Below are 24491 nucleotides of genomic sequence, written 5' to 3' on the forward strand. Positions count from 1 at the left end.
AACTGTCAATTTAGTAAAATTTTAGTATACTTTAACCACGTGCTGTTGCATGGTCTACAGTTACTTTTCATAAAATCATGATAATTTTAATATTATAGATAGAGACAATAGTATGACTGAATAATGGAGTGCTAGCAGACAGAGTCTATGATGCCAGCTGGACATTAATATTTAAAAACAAATAAAAACTATGTATAATTATGTTCAAACATCTTCAGCCCAAGAAGAAGGGACCCACTGAACTTCCTCCTCAATCCTTCGGGCAACTTCAATCAACATGTCAGAGGCGACTGAGAGATCATCATTAACTATGACCCAATCAAAATAGTGAGAGTACTCAATCTGTATCTCCTGGGAGGACTGGTATAACTGCAATAACTCTGATTCCTGTAAAATTAATAATAATAATAATAATTAATAGACCTATAAATGAATTCTGGGAGACAATTTAACTAAAAATGGGAGATTTTAGGAGACCTAGACCAAATGAAAGACCAAAGGTCTCCCTGTAGATCTAACAGAGGCACACATGGAGCAGCTAATAGTGCAGTACTAATAGTCTTTAGTGACATACGGTAAATGATTGTTGTATGTTCTGGATTCCTTCAGAAGATGATGAATTAGCCATTTTTCTTTTTTGCTTCTCAGTTGTCATTCTTCTTGTCATGGTCAGTCTGTCAATCCGTGGTGATGCTATGAATATTATATATGGCAATAATCCTGAGGAACCAATCACTTTAAGAGCCTATATCATGATAATGATAATAATAATAATAATAATTAATGAATAAATAATAACTATTTACTTGAGGATGAAGGTCCAGTATTGGTATCTTTCCAGTTTCGATTGTTTTCTTAACAGTTTTAACAGAGAGCCCATACAAGTGACCTTTCGTCTCTCCATACTCCAACATCTTCCCATTAGATATATACTCTTCCATTTCCTCTCGTGATATAAAATGATATTCTCTTCCGTTCATTTCTCCAGGTTTCATTGGCCTGTTCGTATCTATTAATAACTATTAATAACTAGTATTATATTTAACCCTTTACGTGGTACGCAGGCACAGTAATGTCGAGGATTGGATTCAATCAGTTTCTTCATCAATGTACGTCTACCAACTGATGGAGCACCTAATTAATGACAAACCACACCTACTTTAAGCTCCACCCATTTTATATTACCTATTAATACGATGGGTCTCCTTCTTGAGTAATCTGGCATCAACTTGATAACGTCTTCATACGTAGCAACTTCATGACCGACAGATTGAAATACTATTAGATGTAGGACAACCAGAGGAAAAGGTTCTGTGATATTCATTCTCAGTATCTACTAACCTCCACTCAAGGGTCCCTGGTTGTAATATATTTTTCTTTTCTTTTTTCTCGATAATCGTGATAACAAACCTATTAATTAAAGTATTAATTAATTGATTAATTAATTAATTAATTACCTTTTCGTCTGTTCCTTGATTCGGTTGATGATGATAAAATGAAGGACTCTTTCACAACTTCTCTCCTAATAAGGCAAGTATATACATGTACATGTACATAAAATACTAAATGTAAATGTACATGTATACATACAATTATACATGTACATACTTTTGCTGGAGCTGCCTAGCAGGGATCAATCCAGGCAGAGATTCCCCTCCATCATCAAAAACCTTCCTAGCCTAAAAAAGAACAATAACCACCATCTTCCCCCTCTCCCTAACCTGCCACCAGTCTGGGTCGTCTTGGTTAGATATTTCAAGTATTTCTCCTTTGCTAAAGCTCAGGGCTAACTCCTTACAGGGAACCTGTTCATCAATTTCACCATCATAACTGAAATGAGCTCTAACATATTTCTATTAATTGCTTATTAATCAATTGTTATGTGTATTCATTAGATACCTCCTGATATTCAAAATCAATCTCAGAATCATCGTGAACTGGAATCAGAGTGAAAGCAAGCACTTTACCGGCTTCACCTGACTAAACACAACAAAAGGACATCGATATGAAGTCAGAACTGACTCAAACTTTCTACACAGCATAAGGACATCAATATGTATCAGAAAATGTAATAAAAATTGGGGGTGATTTTTGAGCCATTTTTTGGAAAAAACCATGGGCTATATAGTACAGGGAAATTTTCAGATTTTGGTCCATTTCTTAAAATGGCCGTAACTTTAAAAATTGAAGTCAGAATTAGCTCAAACTTTCTACACAGCATAAGGACATCAATATGTATCAGAAAATGTAATAAAAATTGGGGATGATTTCGGAGCCATTTTTTGGAAAAAACCATAGGCTATAGTACAGGAAAATTTTGAAAAATTGGCCTATTTTTAAAATAGCAATAACTCGAAATTTTTTGTCAAAATCAACTCAAACTTTCTACACAGCAATACACGGGTATGTACATATAAACTGTAAGGTACCATTAGTCTAATAATCTCATCCGTAGTTTTTCCAATCAAAGCAATTCCATTAATTTCTAACAATTCATCACCTTCTCTTAATACACCTAATATTAAAAATAAATAAATAAATAAATAAATAAAATAAATAAAATAAATAAATAAATAAATAAATAAAATAAATAAATAAATTAATTAATTAATAAATAAATTAATAACTCACTGCTTTGTTCAGCATCACATCCTTTTAACAATTTCCCAATAAAGACAGCATCACCTTGCTTGTATATAGTGCAACCCTAATTAAATATTCATTACAATCATTAATTAATTTTTAATTAATTAATCAATTAATTAATCCTCTCACTAGTGGTCTATTGCTCCTCTGAAGGTAGACTATGGTGGCATTCTCTTTCCTGCTGCTGGGGACATCTCTGCTAAGAGGAGCCTCTTGAGACACAAATAATGATCCGTTATAAAGATCAACACAAGAATGAGTTAGGATAACATCTTCTGTGTCTTGGGCTGAGCGAGGGAAGAATGTGGCAGGAACATAAAGGTCTTTAGTGGAGACCTTATCGTGACAGAACATGAGACCCTGTAGGTGTGGTCAAAGGGTTAAATAATAGAGTGATCAAAGGGTTAAATATACTTACTTGCACGTGAGGTTTTCTCAATAATCGTCTTAACTCCTCATTGTCTCTTTCCAGTTTCTCAGTGCTCTTGTCATGGAGAACATTCCGGAGCTACAGGTACATGTATAATTAAACATGAGTTGTCATGGTTACCTGTCTGACAAGAGGTAGTGCGCGTTTGATTACTGGAGTGGGTGTGGCTTCATCAGTTTTGATAATCAATTCTCTCATTCTGTCATGAAACTAATTAATAAGTAATTAATTAATAATAATTAATAAGCAATTAGTTAATAATTACTTACATCTTTTGCTTTTTTAAATTTATTACTCTGGAGTAGTTGTTCCAACAGTTTAAACTCCTCCTCCTCATCGTAAGTACCAATCTTCTCATTTAATGAACGGAGAGTACTCAACAGTGCATCAATACCTATGAATACTAATTAGTTAATAACTATTAATAACTATTAATTAACGATACCTTTAGTACTTGCAGTCGAGTTTCTTCTGGTTATTAATTCTTTTGATGTGTTTATTAATTGACTGTTGTCATGACGATCAGTTGCAAGAACAGGATCACTCGTGGCTGTAGAAGTAGGTCGTTTATCAGTGGGTGTGGTTATAGGAGGTGTGGCTTTAAAGGGTGTGTCATCGTCTTCATCATCATCGGCTGATAGAATAAGAGGGTGTGGTTCCGAATCATACTCCACCTCTTTCCATATCTGATCCATCTCTAGTTTACTGACGTTGGACACATCTTCAATAGAGAGGTTAGTAAGGCCCAGCCCACTCCCTAATGGAGGGAGGGACTCTGTCCTACCAGCTGGTGGTTTATAAGCTACGGTAGCTCTTCTCTTAGTAACGTCAGCAGACTCGAGTGTTGCCCCTTCACTAGTGGGCAGCTCCACAGCAGAATAGCTCTTACCAACAAACACTTTAGGAACTCTGTCTCCCCCACCAACAGGATTGACTTTAGTATCACTGACAGTCTCAATGGTGGAGGAAGAGAGATGAGAGTCAATACTCTGAATCTCTAGGGCCACACTGCTCGGGTCAATATAGTCAAAGAGAGGACTACTGCTAGACTGTTGCTGCTGCTGCTGGTGGTGGTTTCTGTTAGTTGAGACTAGTGAAGCTGTCATGTGGTGAGGGAGGGCATCTGATTGGACCCGCTGTACGTCTAAACTGTTAATAACTAGCGGACGAAGGACTGGCATCGCTAGACTACCGTTTGACGGTGCAGTGGTTGCTAGGCTACTGTTTGATGGTGCAGTGGTTGCTAGGCTACCGTTAGATGGTGCAGTGGTTGCTAGGCTACCGTTTGATGATACAGTGGTTGCTAGGCTACTGCTTGGTACTGCAGCACCAGAACCCATTAATTTATCTGGTCTATGAATATTAATGAGGATTTTACCATCAGATACAGCCTAAAAATAAATAAAATAAATAATAAATAAATAAATTAATAATTAATACTTTACTTCTTTTAATAGATCATTGGTTTGAGTAATTGATTCATCATTTATCAATATTTCATTAATTTTTATTAATACGTCCCCTTCCTTAAGACCACACCTACTAGCAGCCAAACCTGTCAACAAATATTGCGTAACATAAATTCCAACAAAATGTTGACAAACAAACAAACAAAAAGTACACAAACACACTCTTACCCTCTCTAACGTCACCAATAATGATGTCAGCATTATCCTTACTGACAGTAAATCCAAAATCAGTTTCTCCATCACTCAATTCCAAACTCATCTCAATCAAGTCCGACTGGCTCCGAGTGGAAGGAACTACCTTCATGTGTCTCAGTCTAGCTGTCATGTCTTCTTCTTCTCCTTCTCCTCTTTGCTGCTGCTGCTGTTCCTTGTTCTTTAAATGTCCTCTCTGATGAGAGAGACTGTATCTATAATAATAATAAGACGGCTTCCGGTCCTCGGTAACTATATCCTTCCTTACAACAGGAGGACTAGCAGACACTGGTACACTGGCCGGTACACTGGAGGGTACACTGGTGACAGTGGTAGTGACAGTATCGACAGAGAGAGGTTCTGTGATTGTGTTTGAAAGAGAGGAGGAGAGAGGTAACGGGGTGGGTGTGGTGTCTAACCGATCAACGTATTCCTGGGAATAACTATACTCAGTTTGACTCCCGTTGCTATGACAACCGGCAGTATCCGCCCTCAAGTGATGAAGATCAAAGGTGTCGATTGGTGAGTTATTGATAAGTTCCGATATGACAGGTAGCTCAGGATTATGTAGTGGGTAGTCGAGCTGAGAGTGATTTGAATCTGGCTGTGAGGTCTGTGTCAAGTTAATGTGAAACGGGTTCTCTGATTTTTGAGATGAAAAAGCCGGAACAGACTCTTGGCTGGTGGATCCTGAGGTAAAGACTTGAGAATAATTGCTATCGATTAATAAACCGGTATTATCAATGTCATCTGATTCTATGAAGCTATTGCTCAGGTGGTGAGGTGAGTAGTTGTTATTGGCGGTGCTATGAGCCTGGACTGCAGCTGTAGGACTCAGCACTGAGGAGCTAGTGCTACCATGAACAAAGACAAGATCAGCCGAATATGGATGAGGAGGGTTGTGAGCCTGAACTAGTACAGTGTAGGTATCTTTACGAGTTAAAGTCTCGTGAGTGCTAGTGCTGGTGCTAGACTGAGAAGAACAGTCCTCGAATGGAGTGCTGGTAGTGAAATGGTACGGGGGGACCTCCTCTTGTCCCTCTTGGTCCTCTTCAATGCTCAGCTTCTGGATCCAGAGGATGGGGGACCCTGGGGATGTTGGGGTCGGAGGAGACTCAGAAGAGAGAGGAGGAGGAGGGGAGAGGATGGAGAGGGATTTGTGATCAGATGAGTAGCCGCAATATTGAGATAAATAATCCTGAGATTCAATTAATTAATTAATTAATCAACTATTTTTATTTATTTACTTTATTGTTAAAACAAGATATGTCTAATTTCGGTCCGGAGAAATCTTTTGATGATGATAAGACTTGATACAATGAATAAAGAGTGATAATTATCTACAAGTGGTTGATAATAATGGGTGGGTACTAATTAAAGGAGGTGTGGCTATTACTAACTTTATGAGTCTTGTCCTCTTGATTACTAGACAATACAAGAACTAATAATACACTAATTAACCACTCCCACACATTAATCAAATAAAATACATTCCACACATACCAACAAGTAATACCATAAATCAAAATATCATAAATAAATAAATAAATATCTAAAATAAGTGTACAGTGTAGCCTCTATAATAAGGACACCTTTATAATGAGGACATTTTGATACAAGCTTACCTCTGAAATGAGGGCAGGTAGATGGTGTCCTTAATAAAGAGGCTACACTCCACACATGATTCATGTATACTTTATTTTACCTTTTGCTGTTTCTACTTGTTGACACAGCTAGTAAGTCTTCTGGATCAAACAGCTGCCAGTCCTGTAGCCCAAGGCTTCTACAAGATTGTATAAAGAAGGAAAAGTTCTCCTACAAGAGAAAGAGAGAGAGAGAGAGAGAGAAGAAATTGCTCAATAAAGTGCAAGATATGCAGCTGTAGGTGTGGCAGGATGAAAGCCATATACAGGTTCCATACTGTAATTACAATAACAACAATAATAATAATTTTGAATTTATTTAAAATGTTAAGGTGAGACAAGATTATGGCTTACCCAATAGGCAAACCTGTTCTTGACTCTGTTAATCTTCTTTATTTGGCCTCCTCTTAAAGACTGAAGCAACCTAATAAACAACATTAAATATTAATAATAATATTAACATTATTATTAATAAAATATTATTAAATATCATGTACTTACTCGCAAAGGATGATCCCATCTTGTACAAAATCAAATAATGATTGATCCTCTTTTTTAATAGCTCCAGTGCAATCCTGTTAATAATTAATACAATAAATAAATAAATAAATAATCTAATTAATACAAATATAATATAATTTTTCATACCTCGATCCACTTCAAAACAGACTCTACAGCTTCAGAGTAAGAATAATGTAAAATGACATCCTCATCTTTCATCGAACGGCACTTCATTTTAAAACCAACCACTGCTGACTCAGTCATCCTACATTAATAATAACCAATAAATCACTTGATACATTATTATTATTATTAATTAATACATTATTATTATTATTATTATTATTATTATTATTATTATTATTATTAAAAATGAAGTCAGTACATCTGTGTGTGTGTGTGTGTGTGTGTGTGTGTGTGTGTGTGTGTGTGTGTGTGTGTGTGTGTGTGTGTGTGTGTGTGTGAAAGAATAACATGACAAGTTTATTTACAATAAGTTACATGTTATCTTTTCCTATGCTCCATAACTTCCATTAAAAATAAATCAGTTACTATACACATCATGTACTATTAATAAGTTAAAGTATGCCTGTAATGCACATTGTGTACTACTAATGAGGACTCATGATGATAAGGAGGGAAGATCCTCTATTAATGATTAATATTCCTCAGTATATAGCCATGTGTTTAAAGTACATGTAGGTGTTGTGTATAATAATAGTCTATTGTTTACATATCAGAGCCTGAGGGAGTAAGAATTCTATCAATGATCTATGACGTTACTATAGCAACACTGGGTGCAAGTGGGAATATCTCTTGTAATAACCTCACCCCCCCCCTTACCTCTCTCTCTCTCTCACACACAGTGGTACCCTACAGTCATATCCATTATTGCATTATACAGATGAAGCAGTGAGTCAAAAGGCTTCAATTGAAACTATACTATAATAATTTACTATCAAATTATCATAAGCCACAGTATAATCTCGAGTACAATACTATTGTTGATTAGATTTGTACCTATACAAGTCCTTTACCTCGTCCAGTTAGTCACTAGTGGCTCCAGTAGCTCCTCTAAAGGTCAGGAGGTCTTAAAGACTACTAATGGTCGACCACACAGGATTTAACATGCACAGTACAACTTCACACTAAAATTTATCAAGCCACGCCCATCCAATTGGATACCGTTTATACTCTAATTTACAATAATTATTTTGATTTTGTCTCCACCCCTTATTAATGAATGATACCGTAGATATCTGGTCTCCTCTTATTTAACGTATTACTTTTAATCCACCAAATCAATGAAGGCCATTTTATTGTTAATATTATTGACTACATTTCCATTAATTAAAAGTAAAATAATTATATAAAAGCTTTTTATTATGTTATTATTATTATATTTATGTATTTTAGGTGATGATTCAAGGCCACAGTCATCACAAACTTTAAAGAACAACAACAACGATGATGATGATGATAAAAGTAAGACAAACACTAATTAATAGTCATAACTATTTATTGTTTTATTTTTAGAGGTAGAGGGAGGAGATGAGGTTGAATTGAGTGACGAAGGCCAACCACCTGATGGTGTAGGTGGTAACCATGACGATGACACCAGTCGCCATGATGACTCGGATCACCATGACGACAATCAGTTAAAAGATAAGACCAAAGGCACAGAAGAGGAGGAAGAGATGAAACCGACTGACATTGAAGAGGAGGAGGAACCAAGAGACAGTAATGTCTGCTGAATTAAAGTGACACGTTTATATTAATATTGTATAGGAGATTATAGAACTGCACTTGAACTTATTACTAGATATAACTTTGAAGATAAAGCAAAGTAAATATTAATAATTAATAATAATATTAATTAATTGGTTGATTAATAAAGAGGTTATGAGCTATTGAAAGAAGTGGCTAGTGATGGTAACAATAAAGCAGTTGAACAGCTGGCATACGGATACCTTGTAATAACTATTAATAATTATTAATTAACCATCTGTCAATAACTAGTATGGACATGTCCTTAAGAGAAACTTTAGTAAATCTTTTGAGTTGTTCACTAAACTATCAAACAAAGGATATCCTTCAGGACAACAAGTAAACAACAACAACCCCAACAAATTATTTTATTTATTGTTTGTTTATTTTAGGGTTTAGGGTTTTTGTATTCTCTTGGCATTGGAGTAAACTCAAGTCAAGCTAAAGTATACAGAATATTTATTAATTGATTTTCAATTAATTTTATTAGGCAATTTTGTATTATACATTTGGAGCACTGGGAGGAAACAGTTTTTCACAAATGATATCAGTTAGTTCATATATTTATTTGTTTGTTTATTTTATTTGTTTGTTTGTTTTATTTTAAAGGGATATCGTGCTTTTCACGGTGTGGCTACTCCCCAAAGTTGTGAAACTGCTTTATCATATTATAGGAAAGTGGCCAGTAAAGGTATTAATAACCATTAATAACTATTAATAACTATTAATGACCATTACTAACTGCTAATAACTACTGATGACAATTGATAACTGCAGTTGCTAAGGATGCTTCCATATTTGGAGGGTCACACACTATCAGTAAAATAAGACTGATAGAGGAAGACGAAGAAGTAATTAATAATCAATCAATCAATTAGTTAATTATTTATTCATAGTCTAGTGTGTTTGCTGGTATCACGGATGATGAGGTCGACCATTATAAAGACGTGTTTGCTGACAGTGGTGCACAGGTATCTCATTAATTAATTAATTATTAATTAATTATATTTATAGCTATCCCTTGGACTTTATTACTTATTTGGGCTGGGCGGAGTTGAAAGAAATTTACCAGTAACCAATAATTAATTGAATAATTAATAATAAATGTTTTATTAGCTAGCACTTGATCTGTTGCAAAGAGCTGATTCCCCAATTGCTTATGGACTCATTGGAAGGGTAAGCCAGAAACCACGCCTACCTCATTAATACCTAATAGATCTACGCTGAGGGGAGCCCACCTGAGATACCTCAGAGTAACGAGACGGCCATTAGGTATTTTAAAAAAGCTATTGAACATGTACGTCTGCATGCACACACGCATGCACGCATATCATTATAAATTAATTTTATTAATAGAAAACAGCCGAAGGCTACACTGGACTGGGTATTATGTACTTCTATGGCCTAGGGGTTAAAAAAGTAATTAATGAATTAATCAATTATTATTATTGTTGCATAGGATTATACTCATGCAATGGAGTTGTTCCAGACAGCTGTCGATAAAGGATCACCCGAGGCTCACCTCTACCTGGGGATGGGATACTTATGTACAGGAACTGTTTGTTGTTGATTCATGTTGTTGTTTGTTTGTTTGTTTGTTAGACGGGTTAGGTAAACAGGCCAATCCAGTTCGTGGAGTGTCCAGTTTACAGATATCATCATCTCAAGGAGGTACTTAATAAATTAATTGATAATTAATTGATTGATTAATGAGTAGGTCATATATTAGCCCAGTTTCATTTAGCTGAGGCGTTAACTAAAGGATTGACAGGAAGAAAGAATTGTAATCAAGCAGTAGAAGTATGGATCATTTATTCATTTATTTATTTATTTATTTTTAGTTGTATAAATCTGTTTCGGAGAGGGGGAAGTGGGCGTGGCTACACAGGGAAGCATATCATTTATACACAACAGGAGACGCTGACTCAGCATTATTGATGTATTTACATTTGGGAGAACTGGGCATTGAAGTGGCGCAATGTAACGCTGGGTTTATACTGGAGGAAGGTGAATAATGATGATAATAATAATAATAATAATTCTTTTATTAGATGAAACTAGTGTAATGTTAAATAAAACTGAAATTTTAAAGAGAGCACTAGTAATGTGGAGCAGATCAGCAACACAAGGTAACAAGGTCCTCTACCTTTTTCCAAAAAATGGCTCAAAAATCACCCCAAATTTTTATTACATTTTCTGATACATATTGATGTCCTTATGCTGTGTAGAACGTTTGAGCTGACTCCTAGTTCAAATTTCCAAGTTATGGCCATTCACTTTGTTTCATTCCTGAAGGTTACAGTGCTGCTCGTGTTAAATTGGGTGATTATTATTATTACGGGTATGGGACAGAGACGGACCATGTACTAGCAGCTGAACAATATCGGCTAGCATCAGACCGTATGGGTAACGCACAAGCCATGTTTAATCTGGGCTACATGTATGAAAACGGTATTGGGTTACAAAAGGTGAGGCTCCACCTATTAGCTCCACCCACTAATTATCATTCCAGGACTATCACTTGGCAAAGAGATATTATGATTTGTCGTATCAGTCCAGCCCTGAGGCAGCTGTTCCTGTCAATATTGCACTCCTTAAACTCAACGCTTTATTCTATTATGACACCATATTAAAGGTATCCTTAATATTTATTAATAATGACCTCATTCTCTCTCTTTAGGCAGTGCAAAGTAGTGAAAGATACAATTCTTTATTTGATAATGTGTTTATTGCGTTGCTAGGAGACGAGTGGGACATTTACATAATAGCTATTCTCTGTGTATTTCTAGCTCTCCTGGTCAGGTGGTACAGGAGAAGATGAACTATTTATCATTACATTATAGCTTCACTTTCTAATTTGATGCCATTTTAATTTGAATTTCAATTTTCAAATTTTTACTGCTCATGCGCAGTAGAAATGAGTATAAGAAGGTGTGGCGGTTAATTTCAAGCCAGTGGCCCAGTGAAGGTGTCAACTGCTGAAAGATTCTTTGAAGGAGATGAAGTCTTCTTATTCTCCAACCTCTCTCGCTCAAAGGAGCTTGTTGCATCCTAAGGCAACCTGGTAGTCCAGTCCTTTAGCTGATACACTATTGCTGCTCCTGTTTTTGTAGTTGCACTAAATCTGATGTGTTTTGTGCTCAGTTTAGCAAGAAAGGAGAGTTAGTGGCTGGTTCTTTGTCTGATGGATCTGTTATGGTATTATGTGTTCATTATTGTTAATTAATTATTGTTATTATTAAAAGGTGTTTGATTCTGCAGGTGGTAGTATGGTATACAAGCTACCCTTACCCTCATTTCAAGATGGCTACCCTGCTACAGCTGTCAAATTTAGATCGAACGACTTAGGAGACATTAGCAATGTTGCCCTTGTTGCCTGTAAATTAATAACTGTAAAAAATGGAGTATTTCTCTCTCTCTCTCCCTCAGATTCATCAGGTCATGTTCATCAATGGCACGTACCAACTGGTAAGAGTTTGAACCAGTCGATAGAGAAGAGACAAACACTAGCAGCTGCTTACTCCTCTGATTCAAGCACATACGCTACCTCAGGCTCTGACTGTAAACTAATGATATACGACTCTCTCTCTGGACAGAATATAAACACACTGGAGGCAAGGTACGCTACAGCTGGTATAGTACAGCTGGTGGTATAGTACAGCTGATGGGGACTAGGGTGGGATTCCTTTTGATTGGTGGGTGGTTCATTTTGGTTGTATCAAAATGCTAAATTAACTTAAGTTTTCTCACTAATAATAACTAATACTCCTCCAGTTCCTCACTGACACTAATGGACGGACACATGAACAGGGTCTTTGCTTTAAGGTACCACCCGACGGACCCCTCCCTCCTGGTCTCCGGAGGGTGGGACAACACCGTCCAGTTCTGGGACCTAAGAATAGACCACGCTGTACGGTACGTGTTACCATAGCAACACCTCTAGTTATTAATAGTTATTAGTAAGTTATCCGGTCCTCATATCTGTGGGGACTCTCTTGACATTGAACCACACTCCCTCCACATTGCTACTGGATCATGGAGATATGACACTCCTTTAGAAGTAATTTATTTATTTGTTTGTTTGTTTGTTTGTTTATTTGTATTGTTTGTTTATTTATAGATTTGGGATTATGGTTCAGGTAAACTCATAACTCAATTACAGTCTTGTACTGGCACTAAGGTAAGAGCTGTCTGTCATTTTGAATTATAATCTGTTAAGGATATAAAAATAACTATTATTGTGTATAAAAATACAGTCTTTGTCCTTGATCTATATTATTATATTCTCTTTGAGCTAGTTCTTATCATAAATATTAATAATTTGATTCAAAAGTTGAGATAGTTATATTTTGTGCAGCTGTATGCCACCTGCTGGATCAATGAGAGACATTTACTGATTGGAGGGTCACAGAAACACACAGCAGCTGTCATTGACGTTCAAAATGATAAAGTAATTATTAAATAATTATTGTTTTATTTATTATTGCCTAATACAGGTAGTTGGTGATTTGAAGGATCTGTCAGCAGGTGTCTACAGTGTCCATTATAATTCAGTTAATAAGAATGTGGCAATAGCTAGCGGAAGCAAGATACATATATGCTCCGCCCTCTTCTTTCAAAATAAAACCCCACCCCCTTTCACGACAGACTAGTATAATGACTGCAACCCGATCACTATTATTAATTATTAATTAATTAATAAATAAATTTAAAAACATTATGCACACTGATATGTTTTTAAAATTAAAAAAAGACAATTAAAAAGAAAAATTGATTATAATGATTATAAAATCACATAATAATGTGCATGTATGTTCAAAGATTTGCTTCACTTGGAGCAGATACTTCAGTTGAATATTGTTTCTCTTCACCTTCTCTGCCCTCCATTTTAACATCAGGTTCTGATGGAGTACTAGTTATAACTAGCAATGGGGTACTGGAACTGCTAGCATCATCAGCTTCTGTTAATAATAATAATCATAATCATTTATTATCATTAGCAGCACCTGTGTCAATGTCATCTTCTATCGACACGATCTCACACAACGACTTGTTAATTTCTAACAACAAACAAATAACTAAACAATTAATTGAGCCTGTGTTATAATATCTTTTACCTTTTAATGATTCTTCACTCTCCACAATGTATTGACAAATCTTGTCATATTCCTAAGGACATCAACAATACATTTACATGTAGGCAAGAGTAGGTTATAAGACTGAAAAGAAGGCTGCCAGGTTTACATACATCGGCTCCAATTTATAAATTTTTGGAAACCTTTGATTCAAACTCTCAATGCTCACCCACACACACTCACAGAGCTATAGACTTTCCATTGTGGTAGTTGAATTGTCTTTAATGGAGTAATCTTAATGTCAGTATAACTAACAGCTGCTCCTTCTTGGAGGACATCAGTTAACTTTCTAAATTAAGAATATTATTTATTAATTAATTTATTTACTTTATATTTGAACTTGTTGTTGCAGTTAATGATGCTAGCATTTTTAGTCTTTCTTCAATAGATGACAATAACAACCGATGGGGTATCTGTAAACAAAGACACAAACAATAATGAAACTATATTTGTACAGTATAGATTACCTCTTTATTTTCATTCCATTGCTTTCTGGTAACTTTACTCTTCTCATCTACTGGAGCTTTCCTACAACATTGATAACTCAACACTGGTGCTCATCTTACTAACTTATTATCAGTTTTAGTTGTAAGTGGTCTGCTGCTGGTAATTCTCATTGAAGCAGACCTCCCTCTAATGGCTGATCCTTCTTCTTTCATTGCTCTCCTCCCCTCCATCTTTACTGTGCCACCCCCTCTCTCAAACTTTGCTTTAATGGAGGAGCTGTTGCTAGGGCCGTTACTAGGTGTGGTAGTAGGAGGATTGTTCCTTGTCCTTGCGATGAGAGTTGAACTCCTCATTATTCGTCTGCTGCTAGTCACCTCCTTATTCTCCTCTCCTTTCTTGTTGCTAGGGCTGTTGCTAGGGAGTGGAGCCCTACTAGGTGATAACGATGATGCTCGTACTTTCCTATCCTTTGATGTGGGAGGGGTCAGGGTCTGTCGTCTGAGGTCAATATCACCAGAGAAGGATAAAGGTCTGGATCTGTTGGTCAGTGACAGAGACCTTGGAGTAGGTTTTAACTTCTTTGGTGATTCAAACTCAATCGTGAAACTAGCAGACTCTCCTTTAGATTCCTTAGGTTCCTCTTTACTATGAGGCTCATCTTTAAAAACCCGAGGGTCCCGAGGGTCCTGAGAGTCTTCAAGTACTTGATTAGTTCTTGTGTCCTTATGATTCTTGGAGTCATTATGACTAGTATCATCACCCTCACCCCACCAGGCTGGTACCCCATAGAGAGGTGATCCAATGCTGGAGCGTTTAGTATCAGCCAATGGAGGGGATACAGGGGGAGGGAGGGAGTGTGGTGAGGGGGTGAGGCTTGAAGATCCCACAGGTGTGGTTAAGTTAATTTGAGGTACCACCTAATAATAATAATAATAATAATAATAATAATAATAATAATAATAATAATAAACAATAATATCATTAATTTATTGTACTTTTGTACTGTCTTTAGCTCCGCCCTCTTTTACTCCACTAGGTGTTGGGTTATTTAAAGTTAAATCAACTCTAAATACCTGACCAGTACCTATCCATTGTAACATGATATTAACATGATATTAGCATGATATTAACATGATATTAACATGATATTGTATTATCACTTACAATATCCAAATTTTATGCTGTCTCTTTGTTCTAATAATTTTGAAGTTCCTCTTAACGGAAACTGATTGATGTATGTCTAATTAATTAATAATTAATATTTAAATAATTCAATGATTAATAATTCAATAGACTAGCTCACTCCATTGGCTGTGTTTAGATCATGTATACTGAACTGACGTCTCACATTATCCCATTTAATATCAGCATGCTTCGCATCAACAGAATGATCCTATTATCATTAATATTAATCATCAATATTATAATTATTTTAAAATATTCTTCACTTACATTTATTACAATGTCACAGGAACCGTTTCGTCCTATTGTTAGTATTTCTCTTTCATTTAAATTGTAAGTATGTCCCAGTCCAATAGTGAGGCTTTCTCTTAAGCACCATCTCTCCATTCTCTCTCTGCTTGCAACGATTGCATATCCGGCAATTATTGACAATTAATTAATTTAAACCACGCCCAAAATGAAGGGTCACACCCATAATAAGGCGTGTCAACAATATCCGGAGATATCTCGTGTGACGCACTATTCAGTAAACTAAGCTGACTTCATCATGGAAGAAAAGCAAAAGCTAAAAGGTGAGCAACTGAGCATCTGCATTTCTTTTAAATGTATAATGTTTTTGTGTAATTATTGTTAGATGATGTTCCTCCAAGCTATTCAGCACTACCTCCAAAGGAAGGATATTCTCCAGTTATTGTTAGTACCTACCGTATAGCTGGAAATATTTGCTGGAATTTAATTTTGCTGTTTGCTGTTCATCATAAAAACGCACAATTTAATTCCGCAAAGCATTATAAGTAATGGGTGTATCAACAGTACACGCCTACACCAGCAAAATTAAATTCCACAAACATTAAAATTAGCTATATTGGTACAAAATCGCAAAATATAATTCCCGCAAACTTTTCCAGCTATACGGTATGCATTTCTATTGCAGTTTATCTGTTGCTGTTTTGCTCAATAGGTGGTTGATAAACCTCCAGATTACCTCTGGCTCTCTGTGTTTACTATTGCATGTTGTTTTTGGCCAGTGAGTATACTTGCAATACTCAAGTCCATTGAAGTAAGGAGCCATATTGTGGCCGGTAGAGTGGAAGAGGCCAAACGAGCCTCAAGACAAGCCAAGAGATACAACTTACTGTCAATTTGTCTCAACTTATCAATGATATTCATGATCTATGCTGTTACCATATTGGCACTGACACCAGTGTGGATACTGATAGCAAGAGGGAACCAAACTGATTCGAACAATAATGATACTAATTATATCTGACACTTGTATATTGCTACTTTTATTGCTAATCAAATGCTGTTTTATCTCATTATTCCTTTGTTATTGTGTAAATTTGCAAAATAATTAACATAATTTAGACAATGACACATTTTACTTCAATATCTGCAGCGATTGCTGGTCATTTTTCAATGATTAAAGTGTGTTCTCTTCTTTCCATTATTTCAATCTTTAAGGCCACTATCAGTCAGAAGTGATGAGAGTTTCATCTTCATGTCCTCACTAATGCAAGGCTCATGCAGCCAACATGACAGATATACTGTTCGTGTGTCTCTGTCCTTCTCCTTATAAATGTCATTTAATATTCTCCTACGAAGATAATGCTCCTCACTGTAGCACTGATAGACATCTTCAACACCTTCACCTGATAATAACACGAGATGGCATAGTTGTTCAAATGGGCGTAACTTGAAAAATTGAAGTTGGAATCACCTCAAACTTTCTACACAGCATAAGGACATTAATATGTATCAGAAAACGTAATAAAAATTGGGGGTGATTTTTGAGCCATTTTTCCGAAAAAACCATGGGCTATAGTACAGGGAAATTTTTAGATTTTGGCCCATTTTTAAATTGGCCGTAACTTGAAAAATTGAAGTCGGAATCACCTCAAACTTTCTACACAGCATAAGGACATTAATATGTATCAGAAAATGTAATAAAAATTGGGGGTGATTTTTGAGCCATTTTTCCGAAAAAAACCATGGGCTATAGTACAGGGAAATTTTTAGATTTTGGCCCATTTTTAAATTGGCCGTAACTTGAAAAATTGAAGTCGGAATCACCTCAAACTTTCTACACAGCATAAGGACATTAATATGTATCAGAAAATGTAATAAAAATTGGGGGTGATTTTTGAGCCATTTTTCCGAAAAAAACCATGGGCTATAGTACAGAAAAATTTTCAGATTTTGGCCCATTTTTAAATTGGCCGTAACTTGAAAAATTGAAGTCAGAATCAGCTCAAACTTTCTACACAGCATAAGGACATTAATATGTATCAGAAAATGTAATAAAAATTGGGGGTGATTTTTGAGCCATTTTTCCGAAAAAACCATGGGCTATAGTACAAAAAAATTTTCAGATTTTGGCCCATTTTTAACGACCTGGGGGCGTAGCCCCCAGGTCGTTCCTATAATTGATTTCAACCACGTGCGATGTTTGTATATATATATATTTATTTGTATGTCCACACTTACATTTCTTCTATACATGTTGTATTGGAGAAATAACAAGCCTTAGCAACCACCCGCCCACGCTCCCTACGTAGTGGGTGTGGTCACGGCAAACAAAATGGCGGCTTACACATGGGACAAAGTTAAGAGCTTTCTAACAGCAAGGGAACATAAAGATACTGTTTAAAAACTTCTCTAGAAGCATTTGAAGGTAGAGAGAACCTCTATAAGTCTTAATAATGACCAAGTTGTACTTGCAAGGTGGTGAAATCAATTATAGGAATATTTTTTACACTGTTACGCTTGTTAAATTGGCCGTAACTTGAAAAATTGAAGTCGGAATCACCTCAAACTTTCTACACAGCATAAGGACATTAATATGTATCAGAAAATGTAATAAAAATTGGGGGTGATTTTTGAGCCATTTTTCCGAAAAAACCATGGGCTATAGTACAGAAAAATTTTCAGATTTTGGCCCATTTTTAAATTGGCCGTAACTTGAAAAATTGAAGTCAGAATCAGCTCAAACTTTCTATACAGCATAAGTACATCAATATGTATGAGGACATTAATAAAATTCTTACTGATAGAAGTTATTGGCAAAGTGTTAAATAACGGAGTGTCTTGCTCATCAAGGTTTACTAACAACTCAACTGATGCTCTCATGCCAATTAATATATCACCAATTCTACTAACAACACTGCCCTAATAATAATAATAATAATAATAATAATAATAATAATAATAATAATAATAATAATAATAATAATAATAATAATAATAATAAATACTTGCTACAATAAAATAACAATGGCTCACCATTGCTGTTAATAATTGTTGTAATTGTACATATAATTCCTCCCTTTTCTCTATTATTTTTCCATGTAATCTTATTCTGGTTTCCCCTACACTTGAAATACTGGTGCCTGTTGCCAGTAAACATTCTTCTTCAATGATGACGTTAGCTAATTTATTGAGAGCATCAAAAGAGGAAGAAGAGAGACTGTTCCAAGTCTGTATTGTGTTATACAGTTTAGCCAAAGAATCCTTCACTCGTCTACACGTTAACTGATGCTTTGGACTTTCAACCAATAATGCCATTGTAAATGGGCGTGGCTCATACTATAGTAGCACACGTGATAGCACGTGTGTGGCTAGTAGGCTAATTTGTGCAAGGGTTGAGTAAGTACCGTTAACTTATTACTTATTTTGTCGATGTATAATTGTGAGATTTAGACACTTTATTAAATTATCAGGTTATTATGACTCTAATAATTAGATAGGGAAGTTTTTGTTATTAGAATGACAGACAAAGAGGTCTTTCACTGCATCATCAACTAGACACTACTTACCTGTTAATGTAAATAATCTACAAACTCTAGTGAATGCTAATCTCATTTAGTAATGGTTGCTAATCATTACATTTTATCACAGTGGTGTCTTTAAAATCACAATTAGTTAGTGATTATAAACTACAATTTTACTATATAAAGCTGCTGTGTCAAACTAAACTTCACCTCAATATCAACAAGTAATAATTATGAAGCTTTACCTTGTACTATTTCTTGCACTCATCTCTGCAGTAGTTGTGAGCAGTACCGGTTCGTCATCACATTCAGATTCATCACGTTCAATTGCTCGTTGCCCTAAACCTGTAATACAATATGGATTTATTCGTAAAGGACGTAGGAATGTCTACACTTCTGGTAAAAAAGTCATCATTGCCTGCAGAAGTGGATATCAACTGATTGGACAGAGTAAAGTTAGGTGCTTGAGGAGTGGCCATTGGCGTCCTAGACTACCTTACTGCAAGAAAGGTGCCTTGTTATTCATGATTATTTAATATACAATGTCTTATAATTTTTAGTTGGTTGTTCAAAATTACCAGCTCCTTCTTATGGAAGAGTTTGGATTAAAGGACTTGTTGCAACTTTTAGATGCAACAAGGGATTTATATTGAAGGGAAGCTCAAAGAGAGTATGCAAGTCAGGCAGTTGGACTGGGAGTCCAACAAGATGTGTACCAAGTGAGTGAACATCAATAATAATTATTGGTCCTTATTAAAATAATGTGTAGAAGTAACATTACCACCTCCTCCAAGCTGTCCAAAACTAGCTGCTCCTTCCAATGGAAAGATTACATTGAGGAATAGCGGAACAAAAGCAGTGTACACCTGCAATAGTGGATTCAAACTGAGAGGAAATTCAAAAAGATTCTGTAAATCAAACAAATGGACTGGAAGCCAACCAACCTGTGTACCAAGTAATTAATAATTGTTTTGTGTATTTATAATAATTATTCACAGAAGTAACAGCTCCACCACCTCTTATGTGTCCAAGATTAGCTGCCCCTGCTAATGGACAGATTGTGCTCAGCAGTGGAGGATTAAAGGCAGTATACAAGTGTAACAATGGATTCATCTTGAAAGGATCTTCAACACGTCATTGCACACGTCAAGGATGGACTGGATCAGCACCAACCTGTGAAAGTAATTAATAATAATAACAATAATAACAATAACAATAATAACAATAACAATAATGATATTATATCTATTTCTTGTATTATTACAGGGCCTGTAAAATGTCCTAGACTAGCTGATCCTGAGAATGGTGATGTTAAGTTCCAACAGTCAGTGGGATCCACTGCTATGTATACTTGCAATAGAGGTTTTAGACTAATTGGAAGTGACAGGAGAACATGTCAACAAAATGGAGTATGGAGTGGACAGCAACCAAAATGCAAATGTAAACAATTATTGTTATATTAATTGGTGATGAAAAAGTTCTTAATCCATAGCTATATTTTGCCCAAAGTTATTTGCTCCAAGATATGGGAGTGTCCAACAGACTGGTAATACATATGGAGCTAGAGCTGTCTATCAGTGCAATGATGGTTTTCAACTGGACGGTAATACAGACAGGAACTGTCTATTGAGTGGACAATGGTCAGGCAGTACACCTACATGCAAAGGTAGGCTCAGTGTACAGTATATCCATTATATATAGTGTTACCATCTCTTCATTTCTATAGCTCTTCCAACTCGTCCTCCTCCCAAGGTCTGTAAGCATCCTTACGCTCCCAAGTTTGGTTTTGTGTCTGTGATTGGATCCGTTGCTCATTACAGCTGCTCTCAAGGCTACAAGCTGATTGGTTACAAGTCAATCCCCTGTGTTGGTGGTGTGTGGCAGTATCGGCCTCCATATTGCTCCCCTCAATATCAATATCATTACTGAACTTATGATAATTATTGTATTTTTGCTGCTATAATTTATTTTTGCTGTGTATCTATATTAAATATTGATCAATGATAGTTTTCAAACAATAAACTCCTCAGTCATTCATTGCAAGGCATCAAACAGTATCACTCCACCAGTCCACCACATTGATATAATACATCATCTGCATCATTCAATACACTCATTTTGGGGAGTATGGTACCAACACATGTCTGTGGGATACATGGTGGAAATGGATTAAGTGTTGCTGATATTGGTTGTTACGATTACAGTAACTATTATTATTAGCTATTAGTTACAATATCAAACTGAATAAACAAACTTTGCAATTAATATAAACCTTATGATCTAATGCTACATAATTTATCTCAAAGTTTTACTAAGTTGAACATCTTTTAACCTTCATCTCAGTAAACTTGAGTGAATAATGATGTCCCTTGAAGTGGGCCCATACAACACTAGTAGCATATGAAGCGGTAGGTCCATATTGATACCAGCCATTGAGGTTGGATGCATGACAAGCATTGTACCACCAGCCACCTTTAAATAGTTCAGCACAATTACTATCACGATTATTATCATGATCTCTATCTTTTGTAGTGAATCCCATTCCATTATGAAAAGCCAAACTATCTCCAGCATTTCCACTGTATCCACCAATTGTTAGCCAGTAGTTTGTCCTGGGACCACGAACAGAGAATACAGAATAATTGGCATATCTCACATTTTTTTCAAAATCTTCCAAATCAACCCTGAGGCAGCTTTGTGCTTCTGTCAAACGACTTATTTTATCCAGTCCAAGCCAGAACTCTCCATGGAGGTTTCCAAACCCATACTGATAGTCTCTCCATTTTCGATAAAAGTTAACACTGCCATCCATCCTTCTTTGTATTACAGTCCATCCTCCATCCCCAGTCTTCATATCACAGTAGACCTATAGATACAGCAAATGCATATACACACAGTAACAGTATATGTGTTGGTACTACCTTAAATGGAGTTACATCATTTGTAGGTTTTACTTCATAGATGCCACTGAAGCTACATCTATTAGCAGCTTTGTTCCTCCACTGTATGTCATAACAGTCTTTAAATACAGGCCCTATTAATATATTATCATGAGAACATTCATTAAATGGTTGATGATACTTTACCTCCAATTGTACAGCAAATGCAATAAAGGAACAAGAAGATTGACAGTTTCATTCTTATCTTCTTGCAATATACTGACTGCTGCATGCATTGAGTAATTGCCTTAGCTTATAAAAACACTGAGAATACATCATGAAGTTCATTTCCTCCCAATTACTGACCAACTGTTGGTTTAAACAATTATAATTTGGCCATTAATGTGACCTCTGATAATTAAACTATACTAAATAATTCTATTAAACTACAAAGTCAAGTTAGTGTTAACTAAACTGAACATCTTTTCACTTTCATCTCACTAAACATGAGTGAGTAATGATGTCCCTTGAAGTGGGCCCATACAACACTAGTAGCATATGAAGCAGTAGGTCCGTATTGATACCAGCCATTGAGGTTGGATGCATGACAAGCATTGTACCACCAGGCTCCTTTATATGCTTCTGCACAATTACGGTTCCACCCATCATGGTCTCTATCTTTTGTACTAAAAGGCCTTCCATTATGAGCACTCAAACTATCTCCAGCATTTCCACTGTATCCACCAATTGTTAGCCAGTAGTTTGTCCTGGGACCACCAACAGAGAATACAGAATAATTGGCATATCTCACATTTTTTTCAAAATCTTCCAAATCAACCCTGAGACAACTTTGTGCTTCTGTCAAACGACTTATCTTATCCAATCCAAGCCAGAACTCTCCATTCAGGTTTCCAAACCCATACTGATAGCTCATCCAATCTCGATAAAAGTCGACACTGCCATCCATTCTTCTCTGTATTACAGTCCATCCACCGCCATCAGTACTCATATCACAGTAAACCTGTACAGTGTGAATATTAATAAGCATGGACTATATTACCTTGAATGGAGTTGCATCTCTTGTTGGTTGTATTTCATATATACCACTACAGCTGCATCTGTCACGGCCATTGTTCCTCCACTGTATATCATAACAGTCTTTAAATACAGGCCCTATTAATATATTATCATGAGAACATTCATTAAATGGTTAATGATACTTTACCTCCAATTGTACAGCAAATGCAATAAAGGAACAAGAAGATTGACAGTTTCATTCTTATCTTCTTGCAATATACTGACTGCTGCATGCATTGAGTAATTGCCTTAGCTTATAAAAACACTGAGAATACATCATGAAGTTCATTTCCTCCCAATTACTCACGAATTGTTAGTTTAACTGCTACAATGAGCACAATCGTCAATGGTCAGCCAAAAAAATTGCCTCAAAAACTTTGCCCAATTTTATTGCATAAATTTATAGTATAATTAAATGAAACTGATATTGACAATATCAACTCTAAGCTACAAAGTATTATTATCATGTAAACCCTAACATTTCTTCACTTTCATTTCAGTAAACTTGAGTGAGTAATTATGTCCCTTGAAATGATACCATACCACACCAGTAGCAGTGGATCTAGTAGAACCGTAATCATACCAGCCATTGAGGTTTGATGCATGACAAGCATTGTACCACCAGGCTCCTTTATATTGTTCAGCACAATTATTATCACGATTATTATCATGATCTCTATCTTTTGTAGTGAATCTCATTCCATTATGAAGAGCCAAACTATCTCCAGCATTTCCACTGTATCCACCAACTGTTAGTTTATAGTTAGTTAGTGGACCACCGACAGAAAATGTGGAATAATGTGCATATCTGGCGTTATTCTCAAAATCTTTAATATCAACTCTAAGGCAGCTTTTCTCTTCTGTCAAACGACTTATTTTATCTAGTCCAAGCCAGAACTCTCCATTTAGGTTTCCAAACCCATACTGATAGTCCTTCCAGTTCCGATAAAAGTCAACACTGCCGTCCATCCTTCTCTGTATTACAGTCCATCCTCCATCCCCAGTCTTCATATCACAGTACACCTATAGATGGACAGTACAATACAGTCTAAACATGATTGACTGTACATTAAAAGGAGGTCTCTCCTTTTGTGGTTGTATGTTGTATACATCAGAGAATACACATCTCTTCTGACTGGCTGCCCTGTCCTTTATCAGGGAACAATCCCTCAATGGGCAACCATACACTAATCAGAATATAACATCCAAAATTAAAAATACAGATCTTACCTGCAGAGCAAAGAAAGCACAATATTAAGGAGATGAAGCTTATTTTCAAAACTGCCATGGCTCAAATATCAACCAGAAGACAGACAAGAACTATCTCCAACTAGATACACTAAAACAATTTTA

General features: G+C 35.9%; 10 protein-coding genes across 13 annotated transcripts; 4 read left to right on the forward strand and 6 right to left on the reverse strand.

Moving 5' to 3' along the window:
* Positions 1 to 27: 27 nt before the first annotated feature.
* LOC100638677 (uncharacterized) lies at positions 28 to 8033 on the reverse strand. Of its 2 annotated transcripts, none has more exons than XM_019993934.1 (26): positions 7919 to 8033; positions 7029 to 7146; positions 6882 to 6955; positions 6735 to 6804; positions 6443 to 6552; positions 6138 to 6162; positions 5985 to 6077; positions 4714 to 5935; positions 4522 to 4631; positions 3522 to 4467; positions 3346 to 3470; positions 3197 to 3286; positions 3065 to 3154; positions 2776 to 3006; positions 2632 to 2707; positions 2430 to 2515; positions 1900 to 1980; positions 1722 to 1853; positions 1609 to 1679; positions 1458 to 1522; positions 1342 to 1410; positions 1186 to 1278; positions 1054 to 1134; positions 807 to 1009; positions 575 to 745; positions 28 to 387 (listed from the first exon to the last, which is right to left on the reverse strand). In XM_019993934.1, the coding sequence occupies exons 2-26, from the start codon at positions 7143 to 7145 to the stop codon at positions 205 to 207; spliced, it is 4614 nt and encodes a 1537-aa protein (XP_019849493.1). In that variant the 5' UTR covers position 7146; positions 7919 to 8033; the 3' UTR covers positions 28 to 204. The 2 variants fall into 2 exon arrangements, with proteins under 2 accessions (XP_019849493.1, XP_019849494.1); XM_019993935.1 differs by having other exon boundaries at positions 7902 to 8033.
* Positions 8034 to 8130: 97 nt separating this feature from the next.
* Positions 8131 to 11526, forward strand: LOC100638805 (protein sel-1 homolog 1-like). Of its 2 annotated transcripts, XM_019993936.1 has the most exons (23): positions 8133 to 8237; positions 8298 to 8366; positions 8418 to 8621; positions 8670 to 8727; positions 8779 to 8854; positions 8901 to 8987; positions 9041 to 9094; positions 9139 to 9198; positions 9258 to 9339; positions 9426 to 9499; positions 9545 to 9619; positions 9663 to 9719; positions 9765 to 9824; positions 9865 to 9945; positions 10005 to 10067; positions 10108 to 10195; positions 10251 to 10319; positions 10366 to 10448; positions 10490 to 10655; positions 10700 to 10777; positions 10944 to 11116; positions 11161 to 11283; positions 11329 to 11526. In XM_019993936.1, exons 1-23 carry the CDS (start codon positions 8186 to 8188, stop codon positions 11467 to 11469), a joined length of 2073 nt encoding a protein of 690 aa, XP_019849495.1. In that variant the 5' UTR covers positions 8133 to 8185; the 3' UTR covers positions 11470 to 11526. The 2 variants fall into 2 exon arrangements, with proteins under 2 accessions (XP_019849496.1, XP_019849495.1); XM_019993937.1 differs by lacking the exons at positions 11161 to 11283; positions 11329 to 11526 and having other exon boundaries at positions 8131 to 8237; positions 10877 to 11031.
* A 32-nt stretch (positions 11527 to 11558) lies between these two features.
* On the forward strand, positions 11559 to 13378 carry LOC100638932 (guanine nucleotide-binding protein subunit beta-like protein). The gene is made up of 9 exons (XM_003384737.2): positions 11559 to 11712; positions 11762 to 11846; positions 11894 to 12026; positions 12078 to 12267; positions 12423 to 12563; positions 12609 to 12708; positions 12769 to 12828; positions 13006 to 13098; positions 13145 to 13378. Exons 1-9 carry the CDS (start codon positions 11648 to 11650, stop codon positions 13298 to 13300), a joined length of 1023 nt encoding a protein of 340 aa, XP_003384785.1. The 5' UTR covers positions 11559 to 11647; the 3' UTR covers positions 13301 to 13378.
* On the reverse strand, positions 13299 to 15848 carry LOC109580595 (centrosomal protein of 170 kDa protein B-like). The gene is made up of 11 exons (XM_019993938.1): positions 15683 to 15848; positions 15534 to 15623; positions 15395 to 15470; positions 15226 to 15314; positions 14354 to 15147; positions 14251 to 14311; positions 14111 to 14196; positions 13967 to 14072; positions 13766 to 13817; positions 13655 to 13708; positions 13299 to 13609 (listed from the first exon to the last, which is right to left on the reverse strand). The coding sequence occupies exons 1-11, from the start codon at positions 15797 to 15799 to the stop codon at positions 13464 to 13466; spliced, it is 1671 nt and encodes a 556-aa protein (XP_019849497.1). The 5' UTR covers positions 15800 to 15848; the 3' UTR covers positions 13299 to 13463.
* A 69-nt stretch (positions 15849 to 15917) lies between these two features.
* LOC100634140 (proline-rich transmembrane protein 1-like) lies at positions 15918 to 16754 on the forward strand. The gene is made up of 3 exons (XM_003384701.3): positions 15918 to 15984; positions 16047 to 16105; positions 16374 to 16754. The coding sequence occupies exons 1-3, from the start codon at positions 15960 to 15962 to the stop codon at positions 16680 to 16682; spliced, it is 393 nt and encodes a 130-aa protein (XP_003384749.1). The 5' UTR covers positions 15918 to 15959; the 3' UTR covers positions 16683 to 16754.
* Positions 16753 to 19001, reverse strand: LOC109580597 (cyclin-dependent kinase 2-interacting protein-like). Its single transcript, XM_019993941.1, has 3 exons — positions 18695 to 19001; positions 18460 to 18580; positions 16753 to 17064 (listed from the first exon to the last, which is right to left on the reverse strand). The coding sequence occupies exons 1-3, from the start codon at positions 18974 to 18976 to the stop codon at positions 16865 to 16867; spliced, it is 603 nt and encodes a 200-aa protein (XP_019849500.1). The 5' UTR covers positions 18977 to 19001; the 3' UTR covers positions 16753 to 16864.
* Positions 19002 to 19392: 391 nt separating this feature from the next.
* Positions 19393 to 21204, forward strand: LOC105311920 (P-selectin-like). 2 transcript variants are annotated; one of them, XM_011404150.2, is made up of 7 exons: positions 19393 to 19692; positions 19743 to 19901; positions 19952 to 20137; positions 20181 to 20363; positions 20449 to 20622; positions 20675 to 20848; positions 20909 to 21204. In XM_011404150.2, exons 1-7 carry the CDS (start codon positions 19416 to 19418, stop codon positions 21109 to 21111), a joined length of 1356 nt encoding a protein of 451 aa, XP_011402452.1. In that variant the 5' UTR covers positions 19393 to 19415; the 3' UTR covers positions 21112 to 21204. The 2 variants fall into 2 exon arrangements, with proteins under 2 accessions (XP_011402452.1, XP_019849499.1); XM_019993940.1 differs by lacking the exon at positions 19952 to 20137.
* Positions 21205 to 21405: 201 nt separating this feature from the next.
* On the reverse strand, positions 21406 to 22423 carry LOC100639059 (fibrinogen C domain-containing protein 1-like). Its single transcript, XM_003384738.3, has 3 exons — positions 22269 to 22423; positions 22104 to 22216; positions 21406 to 22048 (listed from the first exon to the last, which is right to left on the reverse strand). The coding sequence occupies exons 1-3, from the start codon at positions 22351 to 22353 to the stop codon at positions 21494 to 21496; spliced, it is 753 nt and encodes a 250-aa protein (XP_003384786.2). The 5' UTR covers positions 22354 to 22423; the 3' UTR covers positions 21406 to 21493.
* A 23-nt stretch (positions 22424 to 22446) lies between these two features.
* Positions 22447 to 23388, reverse strand: LOC100639185 (ficolin-1-like). The gene is made up of 3 exons (XM_003384739.3): positions 23287 to 23388; positions 23122 to 23234; positions 22447 to 23082 (listed from the first exon to the last, which is right to left on the reverse strand). The coding sequence occupies exons 1-3, from the start codon at positions 23369 to 23371 to the stop codon at positions 22531 to 22533; spliced, it is 750 nt and encodes a 249-aa protein (XP_003384787.2). The 5' UTR covers positions 23372 to 23388; the 3' UTR covers positions 22447 to 22530.
* A 126-nt stretch (positions 23389 to 23514) lies between these two features.
* LOC105311921 (fibrinogen C domain-containing protein 1-like) lies at positions 23515 to 24456 on the reverse strand. The gene is made up of 3 exons (XM_011404151.2): positions 24369 to 24456; positions 24207 to 24325; positions 23515 to 24161 (listed from the first exon to the last, which is right to left on the reverse strand). The coding sequence occupies exons 1-3, from the start codon at positions 24424 to 24426 to the stop codon at positions 23613 to 23615; spliced, it is 726 nt and encodes a 241-aa protein (XP_011402453.1). The 5' UTR covers positions 24427 to 24456; the 3' UTR covers positions 23515 to 23612.
* Positions 24457 to 24491: the final 35 nt, after the last annotated feature.

This window comes from Amphimedon queenslandica, unplaced genomic scaffold (assembly GCF_000090795.2).
Source record: "Amphimedon queenslandica unplaced genomic scaffold, v1.1 AMPQUscaffold_13485, whole genome shotgun sequence".
NCBI lineage: Eukaryota > Metazoa > Porifera > Demospongiae > Haplosclerida > Niphatidae > Amphimedon > Amphimedon queenslandica.

What these genes read in the sequence shown, in the direction of transcription:
- LOC100638677 (XM_019993934.1), bottom strand. Translation starts at nt 7,145, where the DNA reads ATGACTGAGTCAGCAGTGGTTGGTTTTAAAATGAAGTGCCGTTCGATG. An exon ending in GATGGGATCATCCTTTGCGA is followed by an intron (nt 6,805 to 6,881) that starts GTAAGTACATGA and finishes GTTGTTTATTAG; the next exon opens with GTTGCTTCAGTCTTTAAGAG. An exon ending in ACAAGTAGAAACAGCAAAAG is followed by an intron (nt 6,163 to 6,442) that starts GTAAAATAAAGT and finishes TGTATTGTCTAG; the next exon opens with TAATCAAGAGGACAAGACTC.
- LOC100638805 (XM_019993936.1), top strand. Translation starts at nt 8,186, where the DNA reads ATGAAGGCCATTTTATTGTTAATATTATTGACTACATTTCCATTAATT. An exon ending in CGATGATGATGATGATAAAA is followed by an intron (nt 8,367 to 8,417) that starts GTAAGACAAACA and finishes TTTTATTTTTAG; the next exon opens with AGGTAGAGGGAGGAGATGAG. An exon ending in CCTGGGGATGGGATACTTAT is followed by an intron (nt 10,196 to 10,250) that starts GTACAGGAACTG and finishes TTTGTTTGTTAG; the next exon opens with ACGGGTTAGGTAAACAGGCC.
- LOC100638932 (XM_003384737.2), top strand. Translation starts at nt 11,648, where the DNA reads ATGAAGTCTTCTTATTCTCCAACCTCTCTCGCTCAAAGGAGCTTGTTG. An exon ending in CAATGTTGCCCTTGTTGCCT is followed by an intron (nt 12,027 to 12,077) that starts GTAAATTAATAA and finishes TCTCTCCCTCAG; the next exon opens with ATTCATCAGGTCATGTTCAT. An exon ending in AGTCTTGTACTGGCACTAAG is followed by an intron (nt 12,829 to 13,005) that starts GTAAGAGCTGTC and finishes TATTTTGTGCAG; the next exon opens with CTGTATGCCACCTGCTGGAT.
- LOC109580595 (XM_019993938.1), bottom strand. Translation starts at nt 15,799, where the DNA reads ATGGAGAGATGGTGCTTAAGAGAAAGCCTCACTATTGGACTGGGACAT. An exon ending in AATGGAAAGTCTATAGCTCT is followed by an intron (nt 13,818 to 13,966) that starts GTGAGTGTGTGT and finishes TGATGTCCTTAG; the next exon opens with GAATATGACAAGATTTGTCA. An exon ending in GAGTGAAGAATCATTAAAAG is followed by an intron (nt 13,709 to 13,765) that starts GTAAAAGATATT and finishes GTTTGTTGTTAG; the next exon opens with AAATTAACAAGTCGTTGTGT.
- LOC100634140 (XM_003384701.3), top strand. Translation starts at nt 15,960, where the DNA reads ATGGAAGAAAAGCAAAAGCTAAAAG. An exon ending in AGAAAAGCAAAAGCTAAAAG is followed by an intron (nt 15,985 to 16,046) that starts GTGAGCAACTGA and finishes AATTATTGTTAG; the next exon opens with ATGATGTTCCTCCAAGCTAT. An exon ending in AAGGATATTCTCCAGTTATT is followed by an intron (nt 16,106 to 16,373) that starts GTTAGTACCTAC and finishes TTTGCTCAATAG; the next exon opens with GTGGTTGATAAACCTCCAGA.
- LOC109580597 (XM_019993941.1), bottom strand. Translation starts at nt 18,976, where the DNA reads ATGGCATTATTGGTTGAAAGTCCAAAGCATCAGTTAACGTGTAGACGA. An exon ending in AACAATTATTAACAGCAATG is followed by an intron (nt 18,581 to 18,694) that starts GTGAGCCATTGT and finishes TATTATTATTAG; the next exon opens with GGCAGTGTTGTTAGTAGAAT. An exon ending in TTTGCCAATAACTTCTATCA is followed by an intron (nt 17,065 to 18,459) that starts GTAAGAATTTTA and finishes TGTTATTATCAG; the next exon opens with GTGAAGGTGTTGAAGATGTC.
- LOC105311920 (XM_011404150.2), top strand. Translation starts at nt 19,416, where the DNA reads ATGAAGCTTTACCTTGTACTATTTCTTGCACTCATCTCTGCAGTAGTT. An exon ending in TCCAACAAGATGTGTACCAA is followed by an intron (nt 19,902 to 19,951) that starts GTGAGTGAACAT and finishes AATAATGTGTAG; the next exon opens with AAGTAACATTACCACCTCCT. An exon ending in CAGTACACCTACATGCAAAG is followed by an intron (nt 20,849 to 20,908) that starts GTAGGCTCAGTG and finishes TCATTTCTATAG; the next exon opens with CTCTTCCAACTCGTCCTCCT.
- LOC100639059 (XM_003384738.3), bottom strand. Translation starts at nt 22,353, where the DNA reads ATGCAGCAGTCAGTATATTGCAAGAAGATAAGAATGAAACTGTCAATC. An exon ending in CATTTGCTGTACAATTGGAG is followed by an intron (nt 22,217 to 22,268) that starts GTAAAGTATCAT and finishes ATATATTAATAG; the next exon opens with GGCCTGTATTTAAAGACTGT. An exon ending in ATGATGTAACTCCATTTAAG is followed by an intron (nt 22,049 to 22,103) that starts GTAGTACCAACA and finishes CTGTATCTATAG; the next exon opens with GTCTACTGTGATATGAAGAC.
- LOC100639185 (XM_003384739.3), bottom strand. Translation starts at nt 23,371, where the DNA reads ATGCAGCAGTCAGTATATTGCAAGAAGATAAGAATGAAACTGTCAATC. An exon ending in CATTTGCTGTACAATTGGAG is followed by an intron (nt 23,235 to 23,286) that starts GTAAAGTATCAT and finishes ATATATTAATAG; the next exon opens with GGCCTGTATTTAAAGACTGT. An exon ending in GAGATGCAACTCCATTCAAG is followed by an intron (nt 23,083 to 23,121) that starts GTAATATAGTCC and finishes CACACTGTACAG; the next exon opens with GTTTACTGTGATATGAGTAC.
- LOC105311921 (XM_011404151.2), bottom strand. Translation starts at nt 24,426, where the DNA reads ATGGCAGTTTTGAAAATAAGCTTCATCTCCTTAATATTGTGCTTTCTT. An exon ending in GTGCTTTCTTTGCTCTGCAG is followed by an intron (nt 24,326 to 24,368) that starts GTAAGATCTGTA and finishes TATTCTGATTAG; the next exon opens with TGTATGGTTGCCCATTGAGG. An exon ending in AGGAGAGACCTCCTTTTAAT is followed by an intron (nt 24,162 to 24,206) that starts GTACAGTCAATC and finishes GTCCATCTATAG; the next exon opens with GTGTACTGTGATATGAAGAC.